Raw genomic sequence first — 17,846 nt, 5'->3', positions numbered from 1 at the left:
CGTTGTCTTTGTGTATAGGCAGCTTTAACTCCGTACATGTTAATGTGTGTGTGTTTTCTTTTAGCTAGCGACCTGAGTGTATTGCACTAATTTTAGCTATTTTTGCACAAAAATATTTGAAATAGCAGCAGTGCGACAACTTGGAACTTGGAATGGAGAATAGCGTGGGATTAATGGTTCAATGGTTTGTGACAAATAATGCTACCTGGCAAAAACAAGTATTTTCTCTTGTCGGAAAATCTGCTTCTTTTTTTTTTTGGTTAGTGTTTTTAACACCGACATTTCAATTGCTTGTAAAGTACCTGTTTGTTTGTTTTTTTTGCGAAAATTGGGTTAAAGTATTTCATTCAATCAGTCAACTTTTATTCATAAATCGATAAATCATATCCAATGTCGTCTCGGAGCGCTTTGCACATTAGAGAGAAAAGCCAACAGATGGCTCCAGAGCAAGCAAGACACGCAACAATGTAGCAAAGTCTTTGTTACGTGAAAATAAAGGTCTCGGAAAGAGAGGCTCACTTTATTCATTTATTTGTTTATTGATTTTTGTCCATTTTCGGAGGGGGTTTTACATGCCAAAGATTTAACAGGAGTCCATAATGCGCTTGATGGAGCTGATCCTGGACAGGTTGTTGGTTCCCATCTCGCGGAGGTTCCTGTACTCGCCGGGCCTCACGTACAGCATGCGGCCGCGGAAGTTGGGCTGCTCGAACATCAGCCAGTGGCCGTCCAGCACGTTGCAGGACTGGCAGTCGGACATGCGCAGGCGGTCCATCATGTTGTCACAGTCATCCATCAGCTCGTGCATCTGGCCGGAGAAGTTCTCCCTCTCGTAGATCTTCATGCGGAAGGGTCCCCTGTGCTGTTGGCGGGAGGGAAGGCATTGGAAGGATTAAAGGATATTTACATGTAAATGCTCACGTGATGCTGAGCTCGTAGCTCTTGACTTACAAGAGCTGGCCTTCGGCCTCTGACAGCACTGACAGGTGCTTTATTACTTAGTCTTGATTTAGTCTGATTAATTAATCAGTTAATCTTGGGAAACAGCTGGGCGCCATGAGGAAAACTCAGCCGTTTCTAAGTCCTCTAAGAAGAAGTTAGTCTGTTGTATGTCTGTTGTATGTTCTTTAAAAAGATCTACGGATACAAGTCGGCTTTATTGCGCTTGCTACGTTTGTAGCCGCCATGATGAACGATGAAACGTTGGCGGTCCTGGGTCGCTAAGTCGCTAACGCTAGCCATTCACCTACCATGGGGATCATGCGGCTGGAGCGGATGCAATCGCTCATGCTCATGCCCATCAGGCGCTGGTTGTCGGGGTACTCGCCCCTCCTCACCAGCATCTGGTGGCCCTGGAAGTTGGGCTTCTCATAGACCATGAAGAGGCCGCTCTCCACACGGCAGGAGTTGCACCTGCTCAGGTAGGAGGTGAGCTCAGGGCAGTCGTTGCTGGTCTCATAGGAACGGCCCTGGAAGTTCCTGTCCTCGTAGAAGATGATCTGGACAAAAGAATACAAATCAAGTACGCATATTTATATATCTACATCAAAGAGGAAATACTTAATTTAGTTTAAAATTAAAAGTAAAATTTAAAAAATATATATATATTTTTTTCTCTTCAGATGAGGAGACTGCTTCACTTACTCTGCCCATGGTCATGATATTAGAGAGCTAATCGCAGATGTACAGCTTTAACGTGGACCCCTATCCCTTTTTATACATTTACAGAGCCTTAGCATTTCCACATGGTTTGTGCTAAAATCCCTTGACTCATCACTCTATATTGTGGCCCAGCGCAGCACTATAGGATGACAGACCTTACAGTACGTCCGAATATGCAGCAGCCATTGTAAGCTGAATGGGGGACATATGCCTTTTTGCTTTCATCCAGACCTCTGCCGTGTCCATCCAGACTCATACATGCACATTAATGCAACACGATAATATCACACAATGTTAATTTAAATGCAGGCGAGCAGGGGAAGATGAAAATGCTGAATGTATATGGATATTAAAAAAAAAAGACAAAAATACAAAACAAACACAAGCAAAACACACGAGAGCTGTGAAATTATTTGGCCTTGTAGTGTTTAATAATGGGGAGTTTGGGTTGAGGGGGGACAAAAAGGTCATTGGGAGAAACAGTATATGTAATTCTAGAAGTGCTTTTCTTCCATAGTGGCCTCACGTGGCCTCCGAAAAAGTGCATTCAACGTACAACAGCTATTGCTGTATTGCAGTAAAAAGCGAAAGTGGGCCCGTGTGGAGGCTCGTGATGACTCATCAGGTTGCATTCAGCTGTGCGCGAGGCTCATCCTATATAAAGGTGGGACAGGGTGCTCATTACCTGTAGACACCAACTACTGCTGAGAACCAAAAAAAACCATCACCATGGGCAGGGTACTACTACTACCACCACTACTCTTTAACTCAGACTGTTTTACAAACATCTACAAACATTACGACATCACAATCTAACAACCTTCTGTTCTCCTCCCTCCAGATCACCTTCTTCGAGGAGAGGAACTTCCAGGGCCGCTCCTATGAGTGCAGCACCGACTGTTCCGACATCCAGATGCACCTGAGCCGCTGCAACTCCTGCAGGGTTGACAATGGCTGCTTCGTGGTGTACGACCGCCCCAACTTCATGGGCAACCAGGGCTTCCTGAGGAGGGGCGAGTACCCCGACCTGCAGCGCATGGGCAGCATGATGGGCATGATGACGATGGAGAACATCCGCTCCTGCCGCATGATCCCCATGGTGAGACCCCTCACCCCTCTCACTTCGGAGGTTTTGTTTTTCTCACATTTCCAACCAACCCTGGGACCGAGCGTGACTTCTCCTATTTTTTCCGCACTAGCAGCACAGGGGTCAGTTCCGCATGAAGATCTACGAGAGGGAGAACTTCTCCGGCCAGATGCACGAGCTGATGGACGACTGCGAGTCCCTCCAGGACCGTTTCTACATGTCCGACTGCCAGTCCTGCAACGTGCTGGACGGCCACTGGCTGATGTTCGAGCAGCCCAACTTCCGCGGCCGCATGCTCTACGTGAGGCCCGGCGAGTACAGGAACCTCCGCGATATGGGCGTGAGCAACCTGTCCAGGATCAGCTCCATCAAGCGCGTCATGGATCTGTGCTAAGGGTTGTTTTCCAAAAAAAAAGGGGGGGGGGAAGAATGGGGTACTCTGTGTTTTGAATAAAAACATATTTTGAAGTAATCTTTCTGTGTTTTGGGGACATATTTCTTTTTGACTCTGGGTAAAAGGTACAAATAAAAACATTTGACAAATTAGACCTGGTTTGGAAAACAGTGAGCACCACAAGAATATTTTCAACACAATCCAAGTATTTAAAAAACAAAACACACAAAAAAAGAATTGGAATACACATTGCAATACCGATCATATGGCGGTGTATATTCCATTTTTTCCCTTCCATCTAGCGAGGAATATTAGGCGCCATCTAGTAGACCGGGGTCTGTCCATTTTTAATCCTCATGCAAAAAAAATTTCACATCCCTTAACTTGGCAATTATGTACTTGAGCAACAACTCAATGAGGTAAATGCGACATAATGTTCTGTGCTATGAAACACAGGTCAAGAGCAACGGCGTCATCACTGACTGTTTCATTGCAAAACATGCACAGCATGTTGGCTTAAAAAAGCAACCTTGAATTGAATCAATTGCTTCTGAAGAGCCAGAGGCTGTAAAAAAAAAACAGACAAAAAGCGCACACACAGTGCACAGTGATTGCGTACAAAAAGTCGTCCACGCACAGGAAATGCGACGCGAGGAATCGATGAGACATCGTGTCTGTTTGATTTTTATGCCCCCTCTGCGTCATCTGTGCTGACGTACAAGGCCGACTTCTGCGCTGGGACTTCTTGACAAAAGGCGGGAGTCCTTCACGCTTGTTCCCGGCCTCCTCTGCAGCGCCCACGCGAGTTGGAGTTGCGTTTAAAATCGAATTTTTTTCACGTGCGTTTTGTTGTTTCACTCGAGGAGTCATCGTGCTTCGGGGTATTGAAAAAGAAAGCAACGAAATCGGGTTCACCAACGTCGAATGTGAAAAACCGTAGACGGCTTTGCGTGACCCTGTGTGACCCCCACTGCACACCCAGCCCTCACCCCCACCCACCCGCGAGCCTCGATTTCGAGCACCAGACGAGAGCTGACGCAGTGATTCTGTACAGACCAGGACGGGAGCGGATTCTTTCCACAATGGGACAGTTCATAATAGAAAAAAAAGGGGGAAAAAAGCTGATGATGATGTTGGGTAGACGGCACAGAAAGAACCAGAGTCTGACCCCAGCACGTTGCTCTTTATTTTATTTTTATTTTTTTCATTTTTATTTTACATGGCGCAGCCCCACCAGAAAAGTGCATTAACTTTCCACTAGAGGCGAAAGTGCTGCGGCTGTTTGGCAACCGGCTCAGACCGGTTTCCAAACCACCTGCGAGCCAAGAGTGATTCACACTGACCATATACTTTAACGTCTATGACTCCCTCAAGGTTCTTTACCACTGTTTGAACTGATTCACCTGCAAACAATGAGGAAAGGACTGGATGTGCTTGAGGAATGAGTCATTCAGGAATGGCTACTAGGTTACCCAGGCTAACAGGGGGGGTTGGAGGTGTGTGTGTGTGTGTGTGTGTGTGTCTTGTATTTAACTAGTTCCGTGCTTTAACTGTCAATTGAAAAGGAAGTTGAACGCAATGGAGTCAATAAATTGAGAATCAAAACAACAGGTTGCTGGCCTGAATTCTCTGTATTTAACAACGCAATACAAACCCTTTACAGACAGATTTAGATGTGACATCATACATACATACATACATACAGTCACAATTGACTGTATGTGTAAGTGTCGAACGGCAGACGTGCACCAAACTGCAAACGACACAAATTAGCTTCTACATTCTGAATAAGGTGGTTACTATGACACACAAGAAGGAGGGGGGAATTGATAAAATTGATTAACACATTAAATCTGGAGGTAGATATTATCTCGCCACAGCCGTTCCCGTTGTTTGGCAGAAAAATTCTATAAAGTTGGGACACACGCAGGCACGAACTGGAACGGCGGCAACAGGGAGTGCTATGTGGAACCCAAAACCAACAACCAAGGTTCCGTTGTGTCCAAAAGACATTTAGAAAGTTGCACTCAAACTGGTTCATGTCTCAACTAACAAATGCAAAAATAATCAAAGAGACAAATGCCTTGCGTGTGTCTTTGCAGTGACATCTCATACATGGAGTCACGTTTTCATTCACCAAAGCGACCAAAGTCAGTTTGTTGTCCAGGACTACCGTATCTCTAAAAACGTGTGGATGAGGAGGGTGCAATGAAACATGCACAACCGTGTTCTGCCACAGGATTGGCTGCACTCATTCTTTTTTTCTGTGTGTGTGTGTGTGTGTGTGTGTGTGTGTGTGTGTGTGTGTGTGTGTGTGTGTGAAAATGCATGGTGTGGCCTCTTCACAAAAAAAAAGAAAGCAAAAGAGCTGACCAGACGGCTTTTTGTCCCCGGGGTTACAATGACACGGGTCAACTGTGGGTTATAAAGACAGCCCGGGGGTCCGTGCATGCCGCTAGTTGTGACCAAGGTTAGCCAATACAATGGGCAAGGTAAGGCTGCGAAGCGTCCAATCTTCCCCCCCCCACACACACACACCCACAAGTGTCAGTTAACAAACACACTTGTTCCTTTTTTTTCCGACTGAAAGATAATGTGACTCGTCTGTGACCTTTTTGCAGATCATCTTCTACGAGGACAGGAACTTCCAGGGCCGCTCCTATGAGTGCAGCAGCGAGTGCTCCGACCTGCACTCGCACTTCAGCCGCTGCAACTCCATCCGCGTGGAAAGCGGCGACTGGATGGTCTACGAGAGGCCCAACTACTCCGGCTACCAGTACTTCCTGAAGAAGGGCGACTACCCCGACTACCAGCGCTGGATGGGATTCAACGATTGCGTGCGTTCATGCCGCATGATCCCCTCCGTAAGGCCCCCCACCATCAAATGGATTTGAGCCCCCACCCCTTTTTCCTGGCTAAGATATATTTAATCTCCCGCAGAACCAAGGCTCCCACAGGATGATGATCTACGAGAGACCCGAGTTTAGGGGCCAGATGCTGGAGCTGACCGACGACTGCCCCTCCCTGCTGGAGTGCTTCCGCACCACCGACATCGCTTCCTGCAAGGTGCAGGAGGGCCACTGGATCTTCTACGAGCACCCCCACTACCGGGGGCGCCAGTACCTGATCCGCCCTGGCGAGTACAGGAGGTTCAACGAGTGGGGGAGCATGAGCCAGAGGGTGGGCTCCATCAAGCGCATCACTTTGTGAGGTGAAACTCAGGTCAACGGCGTGTCGACGCTCAATAAATCCATCCAATAACCTCTGCTTCTGTCCACTGACTGTCTTTTTTGAAGCACTTTGGGGTTCTTTTGTGGGGATCGGAGGACTTAGGGGAAAGTTTAGCCAGCTACAAGCTAGCGAGCTAGTTACTGGGTAGCTGGCGTGAGCTAGCTAGTAGGTTTGTGACCAAGCTGAAATGAAAAGTTCCACACTTTGGAATCATATAGACTCCAACCCCACCAAAAAAAAAGAAAGAGACACAACACACAAGCACGCGCGCCCACGGTAGAAGCCCAGCAAGTTTATTGAGAACAGAGAAAAAGGAGGAAGATCTGGAAAAGACTCAGTTAAAGTCAGTGATTCGCCGCAGCGAGCCGATCCTCGGGCTGGCGCCGCCCCAGTCGCTGTAGCGGCGGTACTCGCCGGGTCTTACGTAGTAGGTTCGCCCCCTGTAGTTGGGCTGGTCGTACAGCAGCCAGTGGCCGTCCACCACGTTGCTTGAGTTAATGTCAGACATGCGTAGGCGGTCCTGGACGTTGGGGCAGTCGTCGTTCACCTCCTGCATCTGGCCGGACATGTCAGGACGCTCGTACAGTCGTATCTTGTAGGAGCCGCGGTGCTGCAAGGAGAGGGGCGTGAGCTGGGTTAGCGTGTGTTTCTTTCATGTTGTTGCTGCTCTAGATAGCTCGGATTTAACCATCAGCTTCGATTCTTTCGAGATTGCTGAATTTGAGATTTAATCATTGGCTGACGCTATGGAAAATGCTGTGAATTTGAGTTTTTTTTTAAGGCGGTACTTTTCATAAAGAAGGGAACAAGAAGTCTTCAGTAAGTCCTAAGATAAATTATATTTGTTTTTAAACTATTTAATAAGCCACTATTGAGCAATCTATTGTCTTTGCCAGGACAAATAACGTTTTTCTCAATCTGAATCAAGTCGTCTCAAATTTGGGTCTTAGCAGATTTCCAATCTATCAGAAGCTGTTCCTTCCTACCAAAAACTGCCAGCATTTCCTTTGACAGCGCACTAAGATTCAAGGCTTTCCGACTCTTTCCGCAAGGAAACACACCACAAGTGCTTGCGCGGCCTCAGGCTTACCATGGGGATCATGCGGCAGGAGCGGATGCAGTCGTTGATGCCGATCATGCGCTGGTTGTCGGAGTACTCGCCCCTGCGCAGGAAGTACTGGTGACCCAGGTAGTGGGAGCGCTCGTACACCACGAAGCAGCCGCTCTCCACCCGGATGGAGTTGCAACGGTTGAAGTAGGGGTGGAGGTCGGCGCAGTCGCTCATGCACTCATGGTGCCGGCCCTGGAAGTTTCTGTCCTCGTAGAATATGATCTGCAAATTGTCGGCCAGAGTGTCAAACTTTCAACCACCAAGTCACTGCAATGCAAAAGCATATATATTTTTTTTTAAAAAAGTGTTTTATTCCAGTGTTGTATCAAAAACACACTCACCTTTCCCATTGTTAGAATTGTAGGGGGCAGACTGATGGTCAATAGATGCTCTCTGGGCCGCTCTCCTTTTATATAAAGTAGCCGTGTGATGGCACAGCATAAAGTATTGTCATCCAAATAGGTTATATAAATACAAATCTGTTTATCTATAGTGGCAGCGCCAGTGCAATGTGTTATTGTTGTCCACTTCTCACATGTTCATCGCTATTGACCGAAAAACACCACAGGGTGCTAGAGAATCAGCGGCCACAGTATCAGCAAAACAACAACCAGTGTTTGTGTATGTGTGTCCATTCAGCGGGGTGGGAGGGCCACAACAACCGTGCAACGACACAAACATTAACATATACATTAGTGTGACAGAGAAAAGGTGACAAATGTCATTCACAGCTAGATTTTCAAAAGAGAAAATAACATAATAATAATCCACCTGTTGCATTCATGTGAGGTTCATATATATATACATATGCATATATATATGAATATACATATAGATGATATATATACATAAATATATATATATACATATATATTCACATATATACATACATATACACATACACACACATGTATAAATACATACATATATTACATATATATGTATGTATATATGTGTGTATATATATATATATATATATATATATATATATATATATATACACATATATATATATATATATATATATATATACATATATATATACATATATAAATATATATACACAGATATCAATGGTGACGGAAAACACAGCAGGTTGGGCTGCTTGCTAATTGCTTCAATGTTGTAAGTTGACACCACTCATGTGTTGCTTTCTTTGGGCGAGAAAATTTAAGTCTGTGGCTGCAGCCAATCATCTGCTTCCACTTTCACAACTGCTTTAAGTAACTGCTAAAAGTATTATGGAAAAAAAAAAAAAGGATGGCTTGTGTACGTGTATGCGCAAAAGCCTAAGAAAAAAAAGACAATATGGGACGTTTAAAAGAGACCTGCAACAAACCCAAAAATTACAACATGATGCCCGAGGTCCATGACAAAGTAGAAACCACGAGTGAAGACAATGATTCTTCTCGTCAATATTAATCAATAATAACTGACGTCTTTCTCTTTCAACCACTCTGTGACTTACAAGTATTTTGGGATCATCCCAGTTGTTTTGGGTGGCTTTATTTTGAAGTTGTCAGTGTGGTTCATTTCACTTTTTTTGGTCTGTGTTCAGTCTGCGTTTTATCTTTGGACAGTGAGCTCAATAGAGTGAGGAAGATTCACAGATCCCCCCCCCCCCCCCCCCCACCGCAACTGAGGGGGTTCATCAAACCTTTATCCACCTCTGTTAGTCCACCTCGCAACATGTATGTTGTCTGTTTTTGCTGCATAATAATTTTTTTGTTTGTTTTCAACACAAAAAGTGTTTCTCCTTAGAAAGTAAGGATAAACACAAAATATCACTAAAGACATTTCGATTTTCACTGATATCTTTGTTGCTGACCCCCTCCCCTGGCCCCCGTTTTGCACTGTGCTGACTGTAAACCGTGGCCAGACAGCTGACGCAGAGATATAGGCCCATTTCATACACCGCTATCACAACATTTCACCTTTTGTCATTGCGACGTGCGGCCGTCGAGCACACTTTGCCTCCCTGCCAAGTCTTGATCCCGTTCATTCAAAGCCCTCATTCATTAACCCCCCCGCCGCCACACAGTTTAACCCTCGCTCGCACAGCGCTGCAGGACTCGCGATGGGCAGCCAGGTGGACAGTAATGGCACCTTTGCTATCGTCAAACTTCAGGGCATCATTCGAAAGAGGTGCAATTGGTGTTTTCACTTTGGTCGGCATGCAAACAGAATCAAAAAGCCTGTTGCATCAACTTGATTATGACCTTTTTGCTCCTTTAAAATGAAAAGTGTGGCCCGCATATTTGCTTATTTTAGCCAAAATCGTATATAATCTTGCAGGGCTTGCAGTGTTTTTAACTTCTCTTAAGTTGTGGTTTTAGGTATTAAAAAAATCACCACAGTCGCAGGATGCACTTATCTAGAGAAAATGTTTATTTGCATGAGATGACAGTGTTGAGAGGAAAAATACACAGTTTGAACGACTATAAATCTCAACTCTTTGGCTTGAACACGTGAGATATTAACAAAATCATTAACAAGGACTTCTACAACGATGAACACAGTACAACAAAAGTAAAAATCTGTTCTGCGCTTTTACATGCACATAATCAGGACATTGAGTACAGTTAAAAAAATAAAACTAGGTAGAAAAGACATCTCTTGTGCAAAAGCGCTTGTAAACGTGCAGTTTAAACTAACTGCGATTGTTGGAACAGTGCAAAAAAAAACTTAATTGAAGAATAGAAAAAAAACCAAGGTGACCTCGCACTGCAGGCAGTCGTTTTGTCGAATAATTCTATTGGAGGGGGTACAAATGTGAAATCTATGATTGTGTGTCAAGACTTCAAAACTTTCAAAACTGCGAAGCCACGCGCCTTTATCGCCCTCTGCTGGCAGAGGGGAAACACTAAATGTTTTTCACCTAAATTCGACAAGCTGACCAAACTAAACACGGATTACGTCCCCCTGATCGACGGTTGATTGCTTGCTTTCTCATTGGTTTGGTAGAATTATTTCTTTAATGCTATAAAAGTATACTTTAAAATAAGAGCTTATAAGGGCGAGTTTCTTGCAGCGAGCAACTCTCCTGCTGGAACCAAGCCCGGCATCGCTCAGCTTCTCACTGACGTCTGCCTGGCCATTCACGACACTGCGGAGACGGGAAGAAGCATCCTTAGTTCGAGGCAAAAGACTAGCTGAGGTCAGTCGGCCCAATTTTACCTCTTTCTGCGCGTTGTCTGGCGAGACCGACGGCTGGGAATACTCGGCTGGTGACTGGGGGGGAAGGGACAAAAGTAAATAAATGAACGCAAACAAATGAGCAACGGGAAAAAAAAAATGACAAGGGCCTTTTTTTGTACCTGGAAGGCATTCCACTGACAGTGGTCCCACTGACGAGAGGCAGACAGGTAGATGTTAAAAATAGTATGGGGACGGCGAAGAGTGACTGAAGGCCCAGCACTGACCTGGTACTGGTAGAGGGCAAAGTGCTGGTGCACGGGTTGAGGAAACATCACCGGGGGGGAGATGTGACTGACTGGTACAAGGTGGTGCGGCTGGCTGGGGTTGGACCAGCAGTGGTAGTTCAGGGGGTAGCCGGCAGGGTAGGCGGTGTACTCCCTTGGTAGGGGCACAACGCGGCCGTGGCTGTGGGCGTGCCTTCCTGTTGCAGGAGGAAGGCACTGGTGTGGGTCGGCGCAACAGAATCAACCCTTGAAGATTTTAAAAAGAGTGATGTGCTGCCACTCTGTGGCCAAGAAGTAGGACTGCAGTTTTGTGCAGACTCACTCCGTTTCTGCTTGCGGTAAGCCTGGCTGACGCACAGCCTCCTGTGCTTCAGAGTCACTCCGTTGGACTTTACAGGTGACGAGGGTTGTACCGAAGACAGCCGGGTAAGAGAAGCAGTTTCCATGAAGCGTTTAAATATTCGTTTTCCAAGAATATGATCACTTTTTTCAAAAATTGCACACTTGCTTCAGGAGGGTTTTGTCTTTTGTGGAATGGGAGTCAACGTGCAAAAAGTGAAACGCGTCTCACCAAATAAACCCTCATGGACCAAACAATCAAATGAAGGCCGGGGCAACCGAGCATCTTGCTTTTACTCACATCGCAAAGGACTTTCAAAGCGTCCTCCTGGTTCTGAAACGTGACAAACCCGTATCTGTGCACAAAGACAACATTCCACGCTCAGTCGCACTCACCGTCCGCCCCACTTGAGACTATTAACTCACCCCTTGGACATTCCAAAGCGATCCAGCACGATCCTCACATCTTTGACGGCACCATAGTGAGAGAAGATGTGCAGCAGTTCGTCCCCTTTAGTCTGCAGGGACGACAGAGACACCTAAAATATTCTATCACGTCAATCTGTTGAAACCAAAATGTAGTGCAGCTGGAATCTATATGTTTTTCAGACTAACCAAGGTTGAGTCTTACCTCATAATCAATTCCACAGACAAAGACACGATTGGGGACCAAACTAAAGCGAGAGGTGTAGCGTGTGGGGATGCTCTTGCAGTCTGGGGACACTTCATGGGGGGCGGACATGCTGCAGCTCTGATACACACGGCAGCATGTGAACACCAAGTCAACACCAAGTCAAGGCATGCAAACTCATTTCCAGTGGTTCTGGTCTTACATATCCTTAGGTCCTGGCCTCTTAAACTACTAGTGATAAATTGAACTACCACCACTACTAGTACTCCTACTATTCAGTTTAAATCATAGGCAGTACAACACGTGAAGACCATATGCTGTGGGAATAATTTCTAGATTAGAATAGATAATATTTATCTCAAACCAGACACCATATAACCATATAGTGAACAGACACAAACAACATCAACAAACACGGTTTGAAAAGGGGATGGAAGAAGCAAAGCTTATATATCACCAACCCCAGACAGCACAAATACAACGTCAATACAACAAAAACACAAGTTACTCTCTGAATCGCCTCTTCCCCCACAATTATCTTACCAGTTTACATCACTTTTTTTCAATCTTTTTATTTGAAGAAACAAATAATTTCTACGGTAATCTTTCCATTGCCTGGCTTATGAACAATAATATCGAAAACATTAACTTATGGACGACAACAACAACAACAACGTCCTCCGATAAGAAGGAAATATACGCAAAAGCAATTCATTCAGTCATTCATTCATTTTCCATACCCGCTTAGTCCCGAGCTCAGGGTCACGGGGGTCTGCTGGAGCCTCTCCCAGCTGTCATAGGGCGAAGGCAGGGTGACACCCTGGACAAGTCGCCAGTTCATCGCAGGGCACAAAAGCAATTAAATGTCTAATACAGGGGTCACCAACACGGTTCCCGAGGGCACCAGGTAGCCCGCAAGAACCACATGAGTTGCCCGCGGGCCAGTTCCAAAAACAGCACAACTGGCCCCGGTTACACATTGACAAATTTCTCTGAAAAGGCAGAAATATTTAGTCGGTTCGGCCTCACGTTTACACGAAGCCGGTGTTTTCACTGAAACTGCAAAGGCCGAAACCACACATTTTCGTAAACGCTCCTCAAGGCGGATAAGTTTGAAAAACGTCGCCTTGCCCGGATTCGTGTAAACACCGCAACCGATTTTTTTTTTGTTGAGAAATGCTGATGTCACAGCTCTAAACCCCTCCCCCGCCCCGCAACCAGAACGACCGTGAAGTGCAAACGGCCACTCACAACAACCACGTCGGGCAACGGACGTGTTACTGCTACTAATGACCAGCTGCAGTCTTCCCATTAAACCTCCACTACAACAAACCGCAAACAATAGTGAACAATAACATACGTTGTTCGTGGATCGATCGCGGATTGTGTGCAAAGTGAAAATTAACACAATGAAAGCGATTTGCTAGCCTCCTGTTTCATTTTAAATATTAGCAAACTTTGACTGGCACGACTCCCAGTAAACCTTAACATGCAGCATTTAAGGCTTTGCATTCTAAAGTAACTCTAAGCAGGAGTTCACCTGTCGTTTATCCACACTGTCTTTTCATGAGCGATCTTTCTTTCTGTTCTCAGTGGTGCCTATGCTAGCGATGCAAGCTTTCTTTTTGGTGCGGTACCTCGAGTAGCCACCGGGAAAAATCGGCGGTGTCAAACATACGGCCCGCGCGCCGGAATAGGCCCATGAACTGGGTTTTTCCGGCCCACGAGACGATTTTGCAAAGTATAAAAACTGCAATTTTTCAGTGAAATAATCCGCTGTTGTAAATGTTGCACACAAGTGCAGCCACTCACATCTTCTATTGGCTACCCTCATTGCCCCAGAATGTCTCCTATTGGCTACCCTCATTGCCCCAAAATGTCTCTGTCAAAACAGACAGAGTTGATGCAGAGCAGTGTTGCCAACTTGGCGACTTTCTCGCTAAATCTGCCAACTTTCCAACTCCCCATCACAACTTTCTTTTTTGTCAAAAGTAACTAGCGACATATCTAACGATTTTTCCTGGTGTTATTGGACACTTCTGGTATTTTGGAGACCGACGTGAGAGCACATGACGCTCCTCAGCAGTTCCTGTTGTCAGGGAGTAACGGGTGCTGCCATGAGCCCTGTCCCGCCCCAAAGTAGTCAAAGGCGGTAACAGCCTCGAGAGTCGAGCCGCACGCTGCGCGTCAGTCTTGGGCAGCTGCAGTCAAGAGAGGTGCAGAGAGGACACCCTCAGAGAGGAGACCCTCAACACTCCATGTCCAGGCAGCAAATGAGTCATGCACGCTGAACCCGCCCTTCCTTACAGAGCGGGCTGTAAATGTAAAGGTTTATCCTTGTCACACTAAAATAAGTCCTTGCATTTGACTCACACAGTCTCAGTCACTTACTCACCCTTGATTCTAAGAACTTATAGTCCAACAACAATCCTTTTAAATAAGGAGGTTAAAACTAAAAGCTAAAGATAAGTGACACTCACAAAAGCAGCTGTGAGGCTCCGACAAGCCAAATCTCTTCACTAATTAATGAGCCAACGATACTGCGCATTGAAACACAACTGAACCACAATTCCAGAAAATGTCAATCATATAAAACAATACTATGTTCATGAAAATAATATTGGGTAGATTGTAGTAAATATATTTAATATAATTTAAAAATGTATTTATATAATATAAAAAAAAATAACCTAAAACATATTTAGGGTGTTTTTTTTACTCTCTTTTTGTCTCTCCCACGACGTTATTCCTCTCCTACAGCATCCATTGCGATCAACTGCAAATTGTAAATTATGCAAATTAGACAATGACGTCATTTGGCGACTTCTAGCGACTTTTAGGACAGCCGCTAGCGACTTTCCTTACTGAGGAGCTGGCAACACTGATGCAGAGTGCAGAATGCTCAAAGACCAAGAACAAAGTAAAACAAATAAAACAATTGGTTCGTTAATTTTAACGTTATCATTACCACGTTATTATTACCATACCATGATTTTACCAGTCTGGCCCGCTTGGGAATAGATTTGTGAACTAAAATGAGTTTGACACCCCTGGTTTAAAATAAGCTCTTGCCTCTAGCTCGTATAGTGCAGATAATCAATGTGATCATCCTTCAGCCACCAAAAGGTGGCGCACTCGAGGTAGAAAGAAGTGAGAGACTTTGCAGTGACCAATAGAATGATTATGGGGCGTGGTTATCCCTATTTCCTCCTAGAGAAAGAAATCTAGTCCAGTATTCATACATCCATGCTTTAAACAAGGCGTGCTTCAGGTGCTCTTCCTCTTCTACCTTCAGGGAATAAACTCACTAAGCCACACCAGGCCTGGCATAGGTACTACATCATTTCCCTGCAAACTGAATTTTATTTTATTTTTTTTCGTGTAAGCGCATTTCTTTTTTTCAAGAGCATATTTTTGAAAATGTGCGGTTTCAAAAAAATAAATAAATCCATCTCCATGTAAACAGCCCCTTAATGAGCTGGATCAAAAATGTGATTTTATTCTGTTTATTCTTTTGTAATCACACTTGCATTTATTATGAGAAAATGTCAATATCTTTAAAAATCAAATAATTAAAAATATTTTATTATACATTAAGTCTTTGCGGATAATAATTGTGGGAAATGAACATGATTAGAGTTTTTATATAGATGAGCAGTATTAATAATAATTTAAATAAATAAATAAATAAATAAATAAATAAATAACTGAAGGCTAAGAAAATGTTATTTCAGGAGAGTGTAGCAAACTGGTAGCCCTTCGTATGACCAAGTACCCTGAGGTAGCTCTCAGGTTCAAAAAGGTCGGGGACCCCTAGTGTAATATTCACTGTGCCTTTTCGAAGATGGCCACCTTTTCCCGGCTACAAAAAAAAACCGGAACTTCGTTAGCATTAGCAAGATAGTTTGGCAACTACAGAATTTAGTTTGTTTGTTCGTTTTTCAACCGTTTGTATCATCTTTCGGCTGAGACTGAAATAAAAGAAGCAACGGGGGGGAAAAAAATATTATTCAACAATCCGAATGGTAATGGCTAGATAGAAAAAGCAACGACGTCACAACTTCAGTCGGACCTAGCTTCACCTGCTTTTGCCTCGCTAGCTTTCTGATTTACTGGAAGGTTTAACTCACCACAATTTGGTTGCTCGCTTCCATGGTTTTGTCACCTCGATAAAGTGCCGTCCTTCGAGTGGTGTTGAGGTTAATCAACACTTATTAACGCTTAACGAGGCGGCGCCAAAAGTCAAGAGTCCGAGGGCTGAGGCGTCTGAGTAGGAATCATCAAATCAGTCCGTCCTTCCAAACTATTTCAGCGACAAAAAAAATTCGGCCTTGTTACCACAAATCTGCAAATAAACGATTAATTTCTGTCGAAAACAGCTCGTGTGCCGCTCATTGCAAAATTTGGTTGAGGTTGAAAAAAAAGCTGTGAAATTATGGATATATTGTTTAGAGTCAGGCAAAAATCTTACTTCGCTTTTCGGGTTAATCTGAACTGTAAATAAATATATCTTAACTTGAGGACTAATGAATTGTTTTTTTTGGTTTTTGGTTTTTGTAGTTTTTTTGGGTTGTTTTTTTTTTTTTTTTTTTTTTAAAGCGGTCGACAAGCAAAGATTGCACTGTTCGGACAAGAAGCCGTGTTGGTGCTGCTGTGATTGATATCGTCCACAAGGGGGCGACAGTTCTCCGCTAATACATGAGGCCCCGCGCTGACGCGTGCGGGCCAAACGCCCTGTCAAAGTGAAACGTCGGACAATGGAAAGACTTTCAAATGACTCACAAAACGGTGGCCTTTCCAAGAGTTTGATATTATCACGCTGTCAAAACAAAACGACACAAAAAAAGACTTTCAAAAGGTCAACGCAAAGCTTCAGTATGCGTAGTTAATGTGTCACGATACGCACGTTTTTATGTGTCCTCATAACAAATGATTGTGACAAACCTTTGGGACTTCAAAAGTGGTGACTGATCAACAATTATTAATTAACTTTTTTTCTCTCTCTCTCCCTCTCTCTTTGCAAGACGTTTTAAATCTTTAAAGAAAAAAAAAAGTAATCGTAAAAAATTTATGATTATGAGCGGACAGAAATAATTCAAGGAGAGGTGGAAGGGGGGGAGAAAAAAATTAGAAAATTAGATAAAAGCTTTACTTTTTTCTCCCCGGAGGAGCCACTTAGGATGCGGCATGCAGGTCTCATGTGGCTGTAATTTCCCTGTGATTGGAGACAAAGTGCTCTGAAACGCTGTCATTTGCATGTTATGGCCCCCCACCTCTTCCTCCTCCTTCATCGCGCCACAGCAAAGGAACAGTGCGGAGCCACAACAGTGTCTCCAGCAGAGAGGAAAAACACACCATTCTCTTTCACCCACCCCTTTGTCATCTTAAAGGCTCTATTATTTAAAAAAAAAAAAAAAAAAAAAAAAAAATTCATACTGCGGCGGAGTAGTTTTCGTTTTTTTTTTTTGTTTTGTTTTTTTTATTCTTTTGGTCGTTTTCATGCGTCCAACGCTCGTCAAGTGGTGAGCTGAACTATCAAAGTGCACTTATCTAAGTATCCATGCAAAACGGCCTCTGCAGGAGGGAGTGATGAGCTAAAAAAAAAAAAAGACAAAAAGTACTTGCACGGTCGAAAAAACATTTTTTTATTCATTTTTTAAAAAAGAGACAGGTTCAAAATGACAGACTTTATTATCAAACCACTTTTACTTTTTTGCTCCTCGTGTGCGACTTCAGTGTTGGACAGAAACTCAATAGCGTAAAAAAAAACTTGCGTTCTTGGCCACACAAGTAGTGATGATCGTGAAATTTGCACGCAAGAAACTGCTTTCTCCGCAGGCGAGCTGCCCGTGAAAGTTTCCCAGGTAATATCTCATTGTTTTGCCCGTGCGCTTTCCCGTCATTACCCGCCGCCTTCCCCTCTGCCGCGCCTCCCTCTTGCCCTCGTCTACGCGAGGCAGGGCCACATC

The 17,846-nt window shown here is 44.3% G+C and overlaps 5 protein-coding genes across 9 annotated transcripts; 2 read left to right on the top strand and 3 right to left on the bottom strand.

The window, feature by feature from the left end:
• Positions 1 to 474: 474 nt before the first annotated feature.
• LOC142879374 (gamma-crystallin M3-like) lies at positions 475 to 1,659 on the bottom strand. The gene is made up of 3 exons (XM_076012624.1): positions 1,645 to 1,659; positions 1,251 to 1,499; positions 475 to 862 (listed from the first exon to the last, which is right to left on the bottom strand). Exons 1-3 carry the CDS (start codon positions 1,657 to 1,659, stop codon positions 584 to 586), a joined length of 543 nt encoding a protein of 180 aa, XP_075868739.1. The 3' UTR covers positions 475 to 583.
• A 693-nt stretch (positions 1,660 to 2,352) lies between these two features.
• On the top strand, positions 2,353 to 3,167 carry LOC142882185 (gamma-crystallin M3-like). Of its 2 annotated transcripts, none has more exons than XM_076016763.1 (3): positions 2,353 to 2,400; positions 2,504 to 2,761; positions 2,862 to 3,167. In XM_076016763.1, the coding sequence occupies exons 1-3, from the start codon at positions 2,392 to 2,394 to the stop codon at positions 3,141 to 3,143; spliced, it is 549 nt and encodes a 182-aa protein (XP_075872878.1). In that variant the 5' UTR covers positions 2,353 to 2,391; the 3' UTR covers positions 3,144 to 3,167. The 2 variants fall into 2 exon arrangements, with proteins under 2 accessions (XP_075872878.1, XP_075872887.1); XM_076016772.1 differs by having other exon boundaries at positions 2,358 to 2,400; positions 2,865 to 3,167.
• A 2,417-nt stretch (positions 3,168 to 5,584) lies between these two features.
• LOC142882199 (gamma-crystallin M2-like) lies at positions 5,585 to 6,410 on the top strand. The gene is made up of 3 exons (XM_076016784.1): positions 5,585 to 5,635; positions 5,765 to 6,007; positions 6,084 to 6,410. Exons 1-3 carry the CDS (start codon positions 5,627 to 5,629, stop codon positions 6,351 to 6,353), a joined length of 522 nt encoding a protein of 173 aa, XP_075872899.1. The 5' UTR covers positions 5,585 to 5,626; the 3' UTR covers positions 6,354 to 6,410.
• A 297-nt stretch (positions 6,411 to 6,707) lies between these two features.
• On the bottom strand, positions 6,708 to 7,835 carry LOC142879369 (gamma-crystallin M2-like). The gene is made up of 3 exons (XM_076012611.1): positions 7,827 to 7,835; positions 7,465 to 7,707; positions 6,708 to 6,984 (listed from the first exon to the last, which is right to left on the bottom strand). Exons 1-3 carry the CDS (start codon positions 7,833 to 7,835, stop codon positions 6,709 to 6,711), a joined length of 528 nt encoding a protein of 175 aa, XP_075868726.1. The 3' UTR covers position 6,708.
• A 2,021-nt stretch (positions 7,836 to 9,856) lies between these two features.
• Positions 9,857 to 16,202, bottom strand: LOC142879031 (protein boule-like). Of its 4 annotated transcripts, none has more exons than XM_076012396.1 (8): positions 16,008 to 16,198; positions 11,878 to 11,997; positions 11,673 to 11,764; positions 11,548 to 11,602; positions 11,230 to 11,296; positions 10,803 to 11,104; positions 10,663 to 10,716; positions 9,857 to 10,591 (listed from the first exon to the last, which is right to left on the bottom strand). In XM_076012396.1, exons 1-8 carry the CDS (start codon positions 16,029 to 16,031, stop codon positions 10,562 to 10,564), a joined length of 744 nt encoding a protein of 247 aa, XP_075868511.1. In that variant the 5' UTR covers positions 16,032 to 16,198; the 3' UTR covers positions 9,857 to 10,561. The 4 variants fall into 4 exon arrangements, with proteins under 4 accessions (XP_075868511.1, XP_075868513.1, XP_075868512.1 ...); XM_076012398.1 differs by having other exon boundaries at positions 10,908 to 11,123; positions 16,008 to 16,197; XM_076012397.1 differs by having other exon boundaries at positions 10,908 to 11,104; positions 16,008 to 16,194.
• Positions 16,203 to 17,846: the final 1,644 nt, after the last annotated feature.

The sequence above is a fragment of the Nelusetta ayraudi genome, unplaced genomic scaffold (genome assembly GCF_046127955.1).
Source record: "Nelusetta ayraudi isolate G7.1 ecotype Tasmania unplaced genomic scaffold, CSIRO-AGI_Nayr_v1 ptg000006l, whole genome shotgun sequence".
Lineage (NCBI taxonomy): Eukaryota > Metazoa > Chordata > Actinopteri > Tetraodontiformes > Monacanthidae > Nelusetta > Nelusetta ayraudi.
The sequence above is the reverse complement of the archived record's forward strand: the minus strand, read 5'-3'. Positions and strand labels throughout refer to the sequence as shown.

Bases quoted from the DNA above. Each gene is read 5' to 3' on its own strand.
- LOC142879374 (XM_076012624.1), bottom strand. The intron at 863-1,250 runs GTAGGTGAATGG...TCCCGCCAACAG, and splicing joins CCAGCCGCATGATCCCCATG to CACAGGGGACCCTTCCGCAT.
- LOC142882185 (XM_076016763.1), top strand. The intron at 2,762-2,861 runs GTGAGACCCCTC...TTTCCGCACTAG, and splicing joins CCTGCCGCATGATCCCCATG to CAGCACAGGGGTCAGTTCCG.
- LOC142882199 (XM_076016784.1), top strand. The intron at 6,008-6,083 runs GTAAGGCCCCCC...AATCTCCCGCAG, and splicing joins CATGCCGCATGATCCCCTCC to AACCAAGGCTCCCACAGGAT.
- LOC142879369 (XM_076012611.1), bottom strand. The intron at 6,985-7,464 runs GTAAGCCTGAGG...CTCTCCTTGCAG, and splicing joins CCTGCCGCATGATCCCCATG to CACCGCGGCTCCTACAAGAT.
- LOC142879031 (XM_076012396.1), bottom strand. From the start codon at position 16,031: ATGGAAGCGAGCAACCAAATTGTG. The intron at 11,297-11,547 runs GTGAGTAAAAGC...TCACCTGTAAAG, and splicing joins CTTTGAAAGTCCTTTGCGAT to TCCAACGGAGTGACTCTGAA. The intron at 10,592-10,662 runs GTAAAATTGGGC...CCGTCTCCGCAG, and splicing joins CAGACAACGCGCAGAAAGAG to TGTCGTGAATGGCCAGGCAG.